Source organism: Bidens hawaiensis, unplaced genomic scaffold (genome assembly GCF_021521415.1).
Source record: "Bidens hawaiensis isolate Kalapana, Puna unplaced genomic scaffold, B.hawaiensis_p1.1 tig00050867_1, whole genome shotgun sequence".
NCBI classification, from domain to species: domain Eukaryota; kingdom Viridiplantae; phylum Streptophyta; class Magnoliopsida; order Asterales; family Asteraceae; genus Bidens; species Bidens hawaiensis.
Window position 1 is genome coordinate 9328 of NW_027499132.1, and position 16675 is coordinate 26002.

General features: G+C 31.6%; 2 protein-coding genes across 2 annotated transcripts; one reads left to right on the forward strand and one right to left on the reverse strand.

The window, feature by feature from the left end:
- Positions 1 to 1442: 1442 nt before the first annotated feature.
- On the forward strand, positions 1443 to 3815 carry LOC143598823 (myosin-binding protein 7-like). The gene is made up of 3 exons (XM_077076941.1): positions 1443 to 3075; positions 3177 to 3223; positions 3309 to 3815. The coding sequence occupies exons 1-3, from the start codon at positions 1765 to 1767 to the stop codon at positions 3409 to 3411; spliced, it is 1461 nt and encodes a 486-aa protein (XP_076933056.1). The 5' UTR covers positions 1443 to 1764; the 3' UTR covers positions 3412 to 3815.
- LOC143598817 (uncharacterized) lies at positions 3792 to 5956 on the reverse strand. The gene is made up of 8 exons (XM_077076938.1): positions 5919 to 5956; positions 5787 to 5877; positions 5569 to 5714; positions 5243 to 5489; positions 5036 to 5140; positions 4790 to 4972; positions 4521 to 4722; positions 3792 to 4412 (listed from the first exon to the last, which is right to left on the reverse strand). The coding sequence occupies exons 1-8, from the start codon at positions 5954 to 5956 to the stop codon at positions 3925 to 3927; spliced, it is 1500 nt and encodes a 499-aa protein (XP_076933053.1). The 3' UTR covers positions 3792 to 3924.
- Between the last annotated feature and the right edge of the window lie 10719 nt (positions 5957 to 16675).

The window sequence follows — 16675 nt, forward strand, 5'->3', positions numbered from 1 at the left end:
TCGTCTACACGTGTCTTATCCTACACAACATGACGTTAGAAGACGAGGGCAAAGCTATATGCCAAAACTACCAAGGTGACATTCCGCCACAACCGTCCACAATCAGTGATCAACAAAAACTTCATAACATAGCAAATATCAAGAGCCGTGAGATACACGGGGGTCTTCGACATGAGTTGGTTGAACATTTGTGGGCGAGGCGACCAGATGATCTTGTATTAGATTAGTTTTATTATTAAATATTATTGTTTGTTTAATTTTTAGTATGTTTTTTTTTATTATGAATTTTCAAAAAAATGTGTGTTTTTTTAAATAATTTCTTGTTTTTTTAATAATACGTTTTTTTAATACATTTATAAAAAAATAAAAAAATAAACCGCTCGCGCCCCCTCTCGCGCCCCTCCACACCATGCCCCGGGGCGCGAGCACCACAACCAACACCCATCTTATCAAGTTTCTCTCTCTGCCACACGTCACAATATTATTGGCTGGAGCCCCCACTCGCGCCCCCTCTACCCCTCAGCCTAAGCTCGTCTTTGTCCTTGACTTTTGTGGTGAACTTTTTCTAAAAATAAAAAAAGAAAGTTTATTTAAACAATAAAATATGTAAGAATTTATACATTGATGAAAAACATGAATATAAATAAATCTAGGGTTCGAATTGAATTTTATGAATGTATCTGATAATCAATGAATGAATTCAACACCCCCAATATTTCCTCATTTCCCTCCTTCCCTTTGAACAAACAAACAAATAAACCTCCTTCACTTTCCCCTCTTTAATATTATTATTATTACCAATCTTCTTCTTCTTCTTCTAATCAATCAATATAATCATCCTCATCATGACCTTATTGCTTTCACGCTAAATTCATATTAATTTTGATTCAAATGTTAGTAAAGTAACCTAAATTGTCTCATTGCGAATATATTGTGAATTTGTTATTTTGACGGTTAAATAGTTAATATACCGGTCACTGTAGGATCATCTTATTGGTGTTTTATTAATCTAGATAGATTTTAATTGGATTTGCCAATTAATTTGTTGGAAATGTTTTTAATTTGTGATTATAAATAGGGGTGGGTCTGGGTGAGCAAAAACTGAACCATAACCGAAAAACGGAAAACTTAACCCAATTTAAACATTTTTCCATAACCGAATGGTTAAGCCCCCTAACCGAACCATGCGCCTCCCTAAAGCCCTAAGTTGTGCAGCTTCAGTTTGCATTGTTTTGAAAACCATCTGGTGTCATTTTTTGGTTCAGTTTTACCATTTGAGCTTGAAAATTTTGGGTCCAATATAATGAATTTTGGCCTGAATCATTTTGTTAATTAATAACTAATCCATTATTATACATTTAGGCTAAAATATCTGAGTTGCATTGTTATTAACCTGTTATAAATTACTTAAAAAAATAATCATGATAATATATAAATTCAGTTTGCTTTTTATTATAGGCAAAACCAAAACCGAAACTTACGTTTGATTTTTAAAAACATAAAACCAAACCGTCGGTTTTTGTTACAGTTTGGTTATTTCGGTTTTTCCGTTTATATGCATACGCTAATTGTAAGTTTGTAATAGTAACCTTGTGACGGATTATGAGTTAATATACCGGTTGTTGCAGATCCTGTTGGTGTTTTGTTTAGTGGAGGAGGTTGGTGATATTTTGAGGAATTAAGACGAGAGGGAAGGAGGGAAATATCGAAATCATTTGGTTAAGTAGCTATTTCGACTGATTTTTATGCACCTTCGGTTCAATTATGGATTCTGAAAGCCCGAATGCGATCAAATATTGTGATTGCGGCTACAATTATCGTGACCCAAGAGCGGTGTCGAATACTGGTACATATTTACGATCTGTGAAACGGAAGTTAGATGATTTCGAAGAAAATGGTGATAAGTTCATCATACCGGGACTTGAAATTCCTTCATTCGTGCGTGTGGATATTGAAAACGAATGTGATGTGTTGCGTGAGATGGTCAGTAACCAACAACGCACGATTGAAGATTTGATTTCTGATTTGGAAGAAGAAAGATACGCGTCAGCATCAGCTGCAAATGAAGCCATGTCGATGATATTGAAACTGCAACGTGAAAAGGCGGAAATTCAAATGGAAGCGCGCCAGTTTAAACGGTTCTCTGAAGAAAAAATGGCTCATGATCAACAAGAGTTGATGGCGTTAGAAGAGTTGTTATATCGACGTGAACAATCTATTCAGTCGTTAACTTGTGAAGTGCAGGCTTATAAACATAGAATGATTAGTTTCGGGCTCACGGAATCGGAAGCAGATGGTGAACATGGTTACTTGACACGTGAAAATAGCGTTGATACAAATCTTGAAAATCAGTTTGATTTCCCGTCATATGATTATCCGCCTTTGAAATGCAACAATTTGAATGAGATTCATGAGTACTCGGATAATGATAACGATAATGAAACGGTTGATATGGAAAAGTATGCATTTGGTGAAACACCACATTCTCTAAAAGATATAGAAGAAAGAATTAACCAATTAGAAAGAAGTCCCGGTCAAAGTCAACCTGTTCTCGAAAAGGTTATAGTTGGTTACTCTCCAATGAAGAAACACTCGAGGCGGTTCTCTAGTGAAAGTGTCGGCCCGATCTATGATACGGTAAATGAAGATTTGGTACATGCTTCTCCTAGGGTTATTAATGATTATCCAAGTTTTAAGAAGGTGGAAACTGTATCGGAATATGAAGATGAAACGAGCGATAGGATTTATACTATTGACTCTATACATAACTTGAATAACGATCAAAAGGTTAATATTGGTGTTTATGATGATTCTATGAGTAGTCATAATGAGTCAATCTACCATAATGAAATTGAAGATCCAGAAGTTAAGAAACTGTATGCAAGGCTTCATGCATTAGAGGCGGATCGAGAGTCAATGAGGCAAACACTTATATCGATAAGGACTGATAAGGCGCAAGTTGTATTACTAAAGGAAATAGCTCAACATTTATGCAAAGAGATATCACCACCTAACAAGATTTATGTCAAGAAACCTTATGATGATGCTGGTTTGTCTTTCTTTTTGGTGTTTAAGGTAAGTTTTTCTTTTAATATAGTACTACAAATTAGTTTGTTTTGTTATGCTATATAAAGTTATAACATGATAATTATCTTTTTAGCTTGTCATATTTACAGTGGATTGCATCATTTGGTTACTTGAGAAGGAAAGCGCAAAGAAACAAGTAATAATAATTTTTCTTGTAATATCAAATTTGTTTATTTGAATTGTATAGTTTTATAATTTTTTTTTTGTTTTGGCATTTGCAGGCACATATTTAGCGCGGTGGCGAAGAGTCCAGGCGCACTAATGCTTCTTGACAAGGGACATCAGATGGGGCAATGGAGGCGCGTTTCAAGTACACAAGTTTAAAATTCAACCTCAAAAGTCAAAACTACCGTTACCCATCTCTCTGTTGACATCATCCATTTGAACAGATATGTGATGTTATTTGTTTCAAGCTATATATTACTGTGGTATAATGATATATGTGCCTTTACTGACCGTCAGGTGTCTGGTTAGCCTGTGAAGTGTGTGTACATATTTCTTTGTCTTCTTTGTATAATCAGTGATTTTGTGTTGATGATTTCTTGTTCTTCATGAATAGTTGCTTTATTAACTAATTCACCAGTATTAAATTTTCATGATCAAGAATTATTATAACGTCATGCGTAAATTAAGTTTTAGAATAACATAAATAAGTTTAAATGAAGAGTAAATACAACAGAGTAATTATAAATTATAATCTCAACATATGTTACGATAGAAGAACCCGTTGGTGGGAATCAATTTACCGAAAGTAAAATCTTGTATAACTTTAATTTCTTAGCATTGAGCAACAAGTAATCATTGTGTTTAATATAACCGAAAGTGATACATTACAAGTTATGTGGTCTTGGTTGGTTCAGTTGTGAGTCCAAAACCAAACGGGTATAACGGGTCATAATGTGGGTCCCCAACGTTCATTGGTAACTGGTCAACCGACTTAAACCAAGTACGGGCCAACTTTCCAGTGAAACCATAATCACCAAACAAAACATCTGTCACACCTAGGCCTTCTGTCCCAGGAAGCCAAGCGGCTACAAGTGCGTCTATGGTGTCAATAAACGGCTGCACCACCATCAGACGCCCAGTGATTAGGACCACCACACATTTTACTGAACCACATAAATTTTTGATAGTGCTGAGGCCCGGTTCAGGGATTGTAAGATTTAAATTATCTCCAAAAGTCTCTGTATATGGTGGCTCTCCTACCATGACTATAGCATAGTCAAAACCGTTTGACGTTAGGTATTCTTGGTTTGGGTTCTCGTTGTAGATTACTTGAGTGTTTGGATCAACAGTTTTTTCCACAGCAGAGAGGATTGTCGTACCTGTAAATAAAACAAAAAAACTGCGTTAAATTCATTTAAAAAAAATAGTTAAAATTTAAAACTTTCGCCTATAAAGTTTCGAACTAGTGATAATAATAATATTCATACCAACAGTAAGATTGCCTCTACTCCCTTGCCATTCAATAGTCCAGCCGCCACATTGTAAGCCAATACTATTAGCATGTGATCCTGCAACTAATATCTTTGATGTCCTTTTAGGAAGTGGTAACAATGGCTGCATTGAAGATTTACCATTCTTTAACAACACAAGCGATCTCCTGACTGCTTCCCTTGCCAGGTCTCTATGCTCCTGTTTAATAAATAAGAACAAGATTACGGTTCTTGATCACGGTCAAACCTGAAGATTTTTGACTTACCTGACTTCCCAAGTACTTGGTCATGCTGTAATCAGCCAACGGGTTCTCAAACAGACCCATTGTAAACTTCACTCTCAAAATCCTCCGAACCGCATCGTTTATTCGGCTCATGGGTATTAACTTGTTTTGGACCAAGTAAGTCAAACCGTCAATAAACTCTGTATAGTTTAATGGGACCATGACCTGCAGTATTCCATCAATGCATTAGGTGACTCTGATTTCCAATATTATAATAAGAAAACTAACCATGTCAATTCCAGCATTAATTCCAGTTAATATAGAATATGTGTAATTAGCATGTGGAGGAGTGGTGATGGCATCAAGGCCTTGCCAATCTGTTATCACAAATCCCTGCAATTAAAAAAAAATCATTTTAATTGTTCTTTTTAAAAAAAAAAAAATATTTTTGTGCCAGATAGGCGTAATTCAACTAGATATAATAAGGTGACAGACATACTTTGAATTTGAGTTTGTTTTGAGGTAACCGGTGACAAGATTCCGGTTAGCGTGCATTTTAACCCCGTTCCAGCTAGAAAACGAGGCCATAATGGTAGACACGCCCTTGATGACTGAATCATTGTATGCAGGCATGTGTATACTGAAAAACTTTTTACTATCTAATATTGTGTTGCCTGCATTTGTTCCTAGCTGAGTTCCTCCATCACCTACATAGTGCTTAGCACATGCTGCAATCTTTTGTCTGAAAATAATAATAATATTCAATGAAACCAATATTAAGAAGTTAATATGATTAAATAAACATAGTAATTATTACTTACTGTCCATTAACAGAAGGGGTACCCTTTTTGGATTCATCAGTGATCTCTCCTTGTAAACCTGGTATGATTTCAGTCATTGATCTTACGATTTCAGGATCTTCGCTGTAGCTTTCATAACAACGACCCCACCTCGGATCTCTACATACCTGTTTTAAGTGCATATTAATATTTACTTAATCATTAAACTAACATCAATTCATTAACTTTAATCTACTTACTGCAATACAAGGTGCAAAAGCATATTGTATGCCGGTTGCTCTAACTTCAAGTGCCGTTGCAGCACCAATCTTCTTAACTAGTATAGGATCCCTGTTTAGATTTCGTGCACGTATAGATTAATCATATATAACTTTATTTTTAGCTTGCGTCGGTTACCTTTGATGTTCATTTACTTGCCTGGTAACTCCAAGACCGATATTATGAGGAAAGATTGTTGCTCTATAAACATCATTATGTCCATGAACCGCATCAATCCCAAAAATTACAGGTATCCCTAAACGTGTAGACAACGAGCCTTTTTGCAAATCGTTGACCATGTCGACCCATGACTCGGGTGGTGCTTCTTTCGGTAGACCACTCCCTCCTCCAGGTATCACGGTCAGATTTGGAGTTAACACCCCACCGGGTGAAATTAACATACTCCCTAAAATCACAAGATATTAGATGATCATTAATATGACTTAAGATATTATTTGGGTTTGATTGATTTGTATATACCTATATAATACTTGTTTATGACCTCACTAGATGCAACTGATCTGTCAATTTGAGTCATTTGACCAATCTTTTCCTCTAATGTCATTCTCTTCATTAAGTCGTTTATTCAAACACTAAGCGGTTGTTGAGGATCTTTGTACAACATATGTTCTGCTTCAGCCATTGAAGCCCAACACCACATCATAGCAATCATCAACAAAATTGAAATTTTCTCCATATTGATGATAGCACTTGTACTGTTACATGCAAACATAAAGTCAAACCAAGTCAAAGAAGAAATATTCATTTAAAGACAATAACAAGGCTTTCGTATTTATATCAAGAAAATATGTAAACCTCAAAACATTTTAATATACCCATTTGCATGCATTCCTCTTTTTTTATTGAATGTGACATAAAGATACATTTAGGCTTTTCATTGTGGAGGCGCCAAAAGCTAAGTCACCAGCCAAAGCCGGCGTCAAACTCATTTTACCCTCAAGCGCCATCCCAGTAACGACCTGCCTCTTTTGGTGAGTGGGGTCCACTTCAAACTCACCGATCATATGTAGACACACAAACATTTATTTAATTTATTTGTTTATTATTTATTTAAATATTAGTTAAACTATAACGCGTTAGTTAAGAATGAGCTAGTTAAAACTTCACTGTCTATGTGATGTGACGTTTTAACCAGACCTTTCTAGTTAGCCCAAAACATGCGGTCTTAGCATGTGACGTGGTGACTTTTAGCAGTTTATAACTATAAAGCTCAATGATAAATGTGCAAAGAATTAGTGAATAACTTACAGAGATTCAGAGAGATTATGTGAGGGTTTGTGAAGTTGAAAGATGGATATTTATAGGTGCTTTTTTTTTAATTAATTTATTCATTTATGTTATTTGTAGTTTTTGCTATCCATTTTGATACTTGTGCAGGCCGTCTGCTTTTGATTGACTACTCGTATAACCTTTTATGTTTGTTTCATACTTTCATTGGACAGAGTCATAGTTTTAAGGTTTTTATACAAAGAACAAATTATTATGGAAATGTATTGTGATTAAGAATACATATTGTGCTGAAAACATGTTTTATTTTTAGTTGGACTTCTATTAATCTCACATCCGCGGTAACCCATAACGGCCGGCTTGTATTGGCGGATTAGTTTGTGACTCGGTATGGAAGCAAGAAAATGGTAGATGCGTTATAGCAAACATTTAGAGAAAAAAAACTCATATGAGAGTATGATCGGTAAAAGCAAGTCACATATTGACTAGAAAGTAAACTAAAATATTAATTTGATGAAAATAATCAACACTCTAGAAGTAAATAAAATAAAAAATCTAAATCTAAAATAAAAGTAAATTATTAAAAATAGACTTAACTGAAATATAAAAACAAATATTTTTCTAACTTGTAGACCATTCGTCCCTCTTTTTCTGTATTATCACTCGCCCATGTGTGAGTACATTATTTGATTTATGAGTCAGTGTGTGTTGATTCTCTTGAACATCAATTTTTTTTATTAATAGATGTATTTAATTGTTGTTTTCTTATAGTTTAACCTAAAATTTCGTTGTTAAATCAATTATATAAAACAAGTTGGAATTTAACATCAGTGGATTCTCTGAGAATAATGTTTGCCATGTAAAAAATGGTTGATTTCTTCATGCTCCAAACATGTTGATTTGGTCACTCACATATTTTTAGATTTTATTAGTCGCTTTGGTTTGGAGACAATAGACATGTGTGACGATCATTTGGAATGTTGTTTGCTGTTTGAGTCAAAGTTGGAATACAACTAAAGTTTCAGTCCGGTCTTATGTTATTTTATGAAAATATTGTATTAATTTATATTTGTTATATTTATATTATTTTATAAAAAGCATAATTTTGTCATATAGCTTCTTGTATATATTTGAACTTTAGGCAAATTTTGTTGGTTTCTATAATATTAGTTATTTGCTTTCATTTCAAGACATTATGCGAGAAAATGAGAAATGATTCATTATTTTATCTTGTATTTATAAATAACTAGGGTATATACCCGTGTGACACGCGTGTGAAATAACTTTTCATTAAACATAATTAACTTAAACATCAATTTAAACAAACATAATATTTCTTTAACTATTAAAACTTGATAGATTTACATTGTCACTTAACACATCACCATACCAATAAAAAAGTAATAGATTTACGTTGTCTTAATATTAAAACTTCCAAATTACAGGAAGCTAATTTGAACATAACAAACATAATAAATTTAAACAACAAATTCAAGCAACACAATACTTCTTCAAAATTTCGGACCAAAACGTTAACCATTTACATTGTCTAGATCTTAAAAGTTAAAAGTTACAATAAGTTAATGTACATCGAACAACCAAAAAACATCAACAAAAGACATAAACATGTACTTTCATATTAAACTACCATCAACTTCTTCAAACATTCTACCAAAAGAAACTCATTTTGTTTCACCACCTGAAAATATAATAAAACAATAGCATCCAAATTAAATATACCATAATAACATATTTAATAATGAGTAACATTTGAACATTAATAAAGTTGTTTTTATTAAAACAAAATAACATACAACAACAAACAAAGTAAAATGACAACATAAAATATCTTTTTAACTTAAACCATTAAACCAAAAAGATATATCAATAAAAACCTATTTTGGTCGTCATTTTATACCTAACAAATTTGATACTCTTCTAAAACAACCTGTTTTGAAATATTTTTCAAAATAGTTACAAAATATAAAAAATAGGAATTAGTTAACTTTAAAAAATTATGAATTTTTTTTTTATTTTTAACCAATCTTGCAACAAACTTTTAAATCACTGACATTAATATTTTGTTAAACTTGAAAAACTTGAAAACGTTTTACAATAAATGAATTTTCAAATAACTTTGGAAAGATTAAAAATTTTATGTTGACTTTGAAAATAATTAAAGGTGAAAAAATATGATGCAAAATCAATGAAAACAAAATATAAACGTATAGGAAATAATTATCAAATATTTTTAATATTCTTTGAAAACATTATAAAGACTTAGACTATCAAATTGTTTGGATGTTATATTTAGAAGATTTATATTATGTTTAAAAAACTTTTTAGTTAAAATGGATAAAAATATAATACGTGTTTATTATATATTATTGAGAAATTTAGTGACATTAATATTTTATGAACACAAATTAAAAATAAAATAAAATTGAACACACATAACCAAATTTAAAACAGTGAATATAAAAGAAACTTATGTTTCGGGTGTGGAATCTCATAATCAATTGAATCTACTATAAATAATAACAATAAGAAATTAATATGTGATTGATTTAATTTTTGAAATAGAAAGTGACATTAGTATTTTATGAAAAGTTGTCATGTTTAATAATATTCACTAAATCACATGTGCCGAATAATATTTATAAATGATGATAAAACGGTTATTTAATTTATGATATATTAAGTATTGATTATTAGAAATTATGTCAATTTGAATATTTTGTTCTAAAATAACGCGGTTATTATTTTACTATTAGTTAATAATTAATATTCACGTAAATTAAAGTAAGATTACATTACAATTATGGTAAGTATTTTTAGTTTGACAATCAGTTTTTTGAATATTAAAATGATAACTTATTCTAGTTAATGCCAAATCACAAAAATTAAAATCAAAATCGGTTTTAATTTTACTAATATGACTAATTAATTTAGAAATAATTACAAAAATGAAAATTAAATCGGTTAATTTGAAAACTTCAAAAAGTTATGGAAAGATTTTGAAATGAGTTTAAAATTATGGAGAGTATTAAAACCTTTAAAAATTTCTTGAAAGATCGGTCAATTTCCGAATTTAAAAGGAGTTTAAATATGTTAATTAAAAAGGAGTTTAAATTTTGTAGTTTTAAGTTTGAATTTGGTCTTCTATGTAAAGATAGAAATAATTTAAAATATCTTAATTCATGGGAATAATAATATTAATAAAATATGAAAAGTTGTCATGTTTAATAATATTCACTAAATCATATGTGACGAATAATATTTATAAATGATGATAAAATTGTTACTTTCTTTAATTTATGATATATTAATTTATGAATATTGTGTTCTAAAATAACACAGTTATTATTTTAGTATTAATTAATAATTAATATTCACGTAAATTAAAGTAAGATTACATTACAATTATGGCAAGTATTTTTAGTTTGACAATCTGTTTTTTAATATTAAAATGATAACTTATTCTAGTTAATGCCAAATCACAAAAATTAAAATCAAATATGTTCTAATTTTACTAATATGACTAATTAATTTAGAAATAACTACAAATATGAAAATCAAATCGGTTACTTTAAAAACCTAAACAATTCATGGAAAGATTTTGAAATGAGTTTAAAATTATGAAGAGTATTAAAACCTTTAAAAATTTGTTGAAAGATTGGTCACTTTCCGAATTTAAAAGAAGTTTAAATATCTTGTAATCAAAATCATGAAAACTTTATAACTTATTTATTGTGTTTTTCATATATAACGTAATTGGTTATATATAGAAAATATAATGTATCTTACAATATGATAACATAATAATGTTTCAAGTCAAATATATTGAAATATAAAAATGGTAAGGTGTAAATTTTATTATTTCTGTCAAAATAAGATGTAACAACTAATTAGAAAATGTAATGAATTAATAATAACAAAATTACTAAAATTAAAATAATTATTATAAATTATAGAGATTATCATTAATAAATAGATAAATATAAGATACAAAAATAAAATTTTTCTTTAATACATCGGTTCTGATTAAAATATATTAAATGGACAAAACCAACAACTATATATGATTGATTATATAAAAATCAAATAAATTACAAGAATTGTGAAAATATATAAATACATGAATAATAACAAAAATATACATCAATATTAAACAAAAAATAAGATATCTTATCAACAAATCTTCAACCCATGAAATTAGCTATATCAAGTTGGGAACAAAACCTGAAATGAGAAAATTAAATATTAATATTCGTTTTACAAATAATAAATTTTAATCGTGGTATTGTTACATGTTATGAAATATACACCCAACAATTCATAAAATTCAACTTTAATTTAAATTTGAAAATTTATAAATTTTAAATTACATCGTTTTAGAAATAATAAATTTTAGTGATGGTAATTTTAGACATTATGAATGCTTGTTTAATAAGCCATTTAAAAAGTTCAACTTAAAGTTAAAATCAACTTTAATGTTTGACCAGACAATTTAAAAATGTTTGACCAACTTAGACGTTTGACCAACAATTATATAAAAAAATCAACTTTAATTTAAATTTGGAAATTTAGACTTTTTAAATCAAATAGTTTTAGAAAATAATACATTGTAATGATGGTAAGTTTAGACGTTATGGAATATTGATCAACCAGTTACAAATTTCAACTTTAACTTAAATTTGGAATTTAAAATTCAAAATTGTAATCGTTTTAGAAATATAAAAAATTAGTCGCGGTAATGCTACATGTTATGGAATGTTAAACCACTGATTTACAATACATTATTGGCCTTAACGGATAAAGAATAATGATAATGTCCATGGATGAAACTTTTTATTTAGAACCTAGAAGAACAACATGTGAAAGAAAAAAACAGGAAAAATATAAAACTTCAAATAAATATAAAACAACCATTGTTATAGGTATAACACATGAACGGAAAACTTACCCGAAAAACGTAAAAACGTAGAAATATTTGCTTCATTGCCGTTTTTGATTTAGAACCTAAACCGATTTTTAAAAAATCAGTTAACAATGAAAACAAAGATAAAAAGGTTAGATCTACAATAGCCGGAAGAAAATATGATGTTGCCAGAAAAAGATATAACCTTGCCGGAAAATCATATAACATTGTTGGTCATTAGAGTATAATATATAACCTTACCGGAAAACGATTAATCTCGATCTACATTACCGAAATATAGAAGATGGTGGATGAAACGCGCCGGGTAGGTTGGTAAAACTAAAATGTTGTCGGTCTACGGCATTGAGGCGATTAGTCAAAGTGAATTCGATCGGTTTTGGTGTCGTGTGTCTTGATATCGTTACTAAAAACCAAAAAATAAAACAAAAAAAATATAAAAATTGAGGTGGACTAATGAGTGATGTTGGTCGGTAAAACTCGGACGTTGGGAAGACCCGAGCGTTGAGACAATGATGTACGCAATAAAAAAAACATTGCCATTCGGTTGGTTTTCATTACGTGTGTTATGGTACTAGATTTAAAACAAAATGCGGCAAGTCTACATAAATTCAATTGGTCTCCGTCACCTTCATCAGGACACCAGAACTAAAAAAAAGAAATTGACATTCGGCTAATTTTCGTTACGTTACCTGAGAGAAAAAACGGATAATATAAAATTTGAGCTACACGGATGGGGCGGTGTTCGTAGGTGAATTCGGACGTTGGTAAAACACGAGCGTTGTCGATCCCAAACGTTGAGGTGATGAGTTTAGGCGGAATCAATCGGTTTCCATCACGTTTGTTACGTTACCGAAAGCTAATCAAACAAAAAACCACAAAATTGACATTTGGTCGATTTCCGTTATTTCGCTACGATACTAGAACTAAAACAATAAAAAATAAAAAAGAAATTGAAACAAAGAAAAACAAAATTCAAATTGCAACTGATAAGTATGGTGCCACCAAGTGGCTCAATCAAGGCTTAGCGACACTGAAGTTATCACTTGTATATATAATAAATGACCTTTATTTAATCGGTAAAAGCCAAACTTTTCGGTTCCGTACATTATGGCAGTGAGTTGACACAAATTCAGTCAGTTTGGGACAGGTTCGATACGGTAGTGAAACTAAAACACATTGGTCGGTTTTGGTGATATTCGATATGGTACTAACACTAAAACATAAAAAAAATTAATGTGTCCTGATGTGTGCTGCGCGTGGCGTAAAATATAAAATGATGGGATGATTTGCTTTTGCACAAGATCGTGTTTTAAATTTATAAAAGTCATTTCTACAAAGACTAAACACACACAAAATAGGCAAGTGTACCTATCGTATATGTAGAATAGTATTGGTAAGAACCAAGTATTGATCCGTGGACACAAAGGTTTCTAATAATAAATCGTTTTTTTGCTTTAATCAGAGGTTTTAATCATTTTGGGGTTAATTTTTAACTTTTTATAAAATGTAAAAACTTATATATAATATATAGGTGACCAAGACAAGAAATTCTAAACGAGTTGTTCAATTATGCGAAGGTTACCATCTAAGATCAAGAATCCACTCCATTTTAGCATTGATAATTAATATTTTAAACATGTGGTAAACTTGCCGTAGCAATATATGATAGATAGCTCCTTAAACCTTAACTGAGCATCTTTGACACTAAGGAGTTAGCATGCGCATTTTAAAGTCCATCCTTTCTTAATGTCATGCCATCTCAATGATGTCAATTTAAGTTGGCAAGTAGTTTCGTAAATTAGAAAGATTAGGATTGACTTCGATTTCTCAAATACCAATTCTAACAACTTCGGGTGGTTGTAGTTAACTCACACAACCTCCCCTTGGTTGATTTATGTAGGTTATAATTACACATTCTGTTAACATATGATTTCTTTAACTAATTTGATATCCTAAGCAAAGCCATTTTCGGATTACCAAGGTTTAGAGAAATCCATCATAACTTATATCTCATCATTTCTAAGTACAATATAAGGATCCATGTTTCGATAATGTAACAAAGTATTTCTATCTTTCAAGAACATGAATCGATCATGAACGATTGCCAATAGAATTGACAACCACCAACTTTGGATTAGTGATTTAAAATGGTGAAACATTTATCATCAAAAGATAATTGTAATATGACCATGTACTTTACTAGACTACACCACATGTTTTATATAATTATCAAGTAAAACAAAGCTTCTTCATAGATTTTAGATGGTAAAAGGAGTTTAGCTCATAATGAGCATGATGATAAACATTAAGATGAATGATGATAACAAATACATGATTAAACTTAGAACAATTTAACCAAATGTAGATGAATCTTCCTTCTTAATGATGGTGATGATAGATGATGATTATGGTTGATGGTGATGACCTCCAGCCTTCAAACTCTTCACTAAACCTTCTATGTGAGTGTTAGTGTGTGTTTTTATAAAAGAGAATCAGATAGAAATCTTTTCAAGGCACACCAAATGAGTGCAACACGAGCCACTATTTATAGGCGTTCTGGAGTGTGAGGCACGGCCCCGTGCTTGATGGGCATGCCCCCGTGCATTTTTATGACATGTGCCAGATTCTTTTTGTCGTTTCTGGAAGGTAAGCACGGCCCCGTGCTTACGTAGGCATGCCCCCGTGCTTTTTAGTGACATGTGCTAATTCTTTTTGTCGTTTCCGGAAGGTAGGCACGACCCCGTGCTTCCTGAGGCACGCCCCCGTGCTTTTTAGTGACATGTGCTAATTCTTTTTGTCGTGTCTGAGAGGTAAGCACGGCCCCGTGCTTCCAAAAGCACGGCCCCGTGTCCAGCTGTCACTATTTTGTCTTTTCTTGTAAATTATTTTGTCTTTTTCTGAAAAGTGACCAGAAGCACGGCCCCGTGCTTCCAAAAGCACAGCGCCGTGTTTCCTAAAAGCACAGCCGTGTTTCCAAAAGCATAGCCCCGTGTTTTCTGAAAGCACAGCCCCATGTTTCCTGAAGCACAGCCCCATGTTTCCTGAAGCACATCCCCATGTTTTGCTGTTTTCTTTGGTTTTTCTTTGTTTTTTTCATTCGTTTCTTCGTTTGAGGCTTGAATTCATCTGAAAATACATTTTAACATGATAAGTAGTTATTTTAACTATATTATACGATAGAAGTTGCAGTTTTTAGAGATTATTTGATGCTAAAAAGATGTATATTTTTATATACATCATGTCCAATGGTTGGCCGTCACATGGACCAATCGGTGCCTTTGCGGCACCAAAACTCCTAATTGTTATATATAGAAATCTACTAATATTTAACAAAATTCATAAAATGTTAAATAATTGCATCCAACCATGAGAACAAAACGAATATTTACTAGAAGGGTTGTTTGTAAACAAATCCCCGTATTTTATTATGTAAACAAACCATAATCAAAATAAACTAATTTTGAGGTATAGTTGTGTTTCGCAAAGGATCGAATGGAATCAAGTTTGAGTGTATGTATGCGATTGCCAATGGAAAAAGGAAATTAGGTTTTTCTTCTTTAAAAAAGGTTCAAACTCACCCTCTGACCAACTTGACTAAAGAGGTCGAATTGGCCAAGGAACACTGAGTTTGACCACGTAGAATGCTGACTAAATGGAGCAAACCCAAGGACCGAGTACTCAGCGATTCCAAGGGCAGTGAGGTTACCTTTTCCAATACTGCTTGTAGGATTGCATGAAGGTTACAAAATGGGTACTACCAAAGATCACACGAAATGGTCTCGAACACCATAAACCAAACTGATAAAACTGATCTCATAAATGAAAATTACATGGGTTTCGAAATATTGATCCTACATCTAGATTAATGGAATATATTTCGACTTATCGAAAAAACCCAACTTAATTTAATTTGAATATTCTAAAGAAAGTAATAGGAAATCAAATTGTTAAATAAAAATGTACATGTTACAAGAAAGAGTGTATGGAAGATTAAAACTGGCAACCATTCCACTATCCAATTATAAGACAAACAAAGTCACAAGTACATGTGTTTTTATCTTATATCAGGTTAGGTTACTTTTTCACGTGATTATAACTTCCATTCAGCTCATGGAATAGACCAACACTTTTGAGATCACGAGTGTGCAATCTTAACCGGTTATTACTTCAAGACGAAACGTGTCATAAAAGAGACAGAGAGTAATTAGAGCATGTGTAGTGGGATGTGACTCATATGTCACACCCCACCAACCTCTGCACACCACCACACATCTCCATAATACAGTGGATGTTGTGTCATCATCACCCACACATATATTTTTCTAATTTTATTTTCTTATTAAATTTAAAAGTTATTTATATTTTTCAGTCCAGTCAGGTCGAGTCATATAATCATTAATTATCTTTTTTTAACGACCAATTTTATTAAAAGAAACACAACTACACTAACTAGAAGCTAGATCAAATACACGAATACATATTGTATACAAAGATCACCTAACAATCATCGATTTATAATAAATTAGTGAGTGACTGAGTGTTAGTGGTCTTTGTGTTATTGAAAGAAATTCATAAGTGTCAGGGGTCATCAATTTATGATCAAAGGCAATAGGCTAAGACACCTACCATAACAAACATAACAGTTACTCCATAAACCAAGAGAAATGCATTTTACAACCC

Bases quoted from the DNA above. Each gene is read 5' to 3' on its own strand.
- LOC143598823 (XM_077076941.1), top strand. From the start codon at position 1,765: ATGGATTCTGAAAGCCCGAATGCGATCAAATATTGTGATTGCGGCTAC. The intron at 3,076-3,176 runs GTAAGTTTTTCT...TCATATTTACAG, and splicing joins CTTTCTTTTTGGTGTTTAAG to TGGATTGCATCATTTGGTTA. The intron at 3,224-3,308 runs GTAATAATAATT...TGGCATTTGCAG, and splicing joins AGGAAAGCGCAAAGAAACAA to GCACATATTTAGCGCGGTGG.
- LOC143598817 (XM_077076938.1), bottom strand. From the start codon at position 5,956: ATGAACATCAAAGGTAACCGACGCAAGCTAAAAATAAA. The intron at 5,878-5,918 runs GTTATATATGAT...AAATCTAAACAG, and splicing joins CGACGCAAGCTAAAAATAAA to GGATCCTATACTAGTTAAGA. The intron at 5,715-5,786 runs GTAAGTAGATTA...CACTTAAAACAG, and splicing joins CTTTTGCACCTTGTATTGCA to GTATGTAGAGATCCGAGGTG.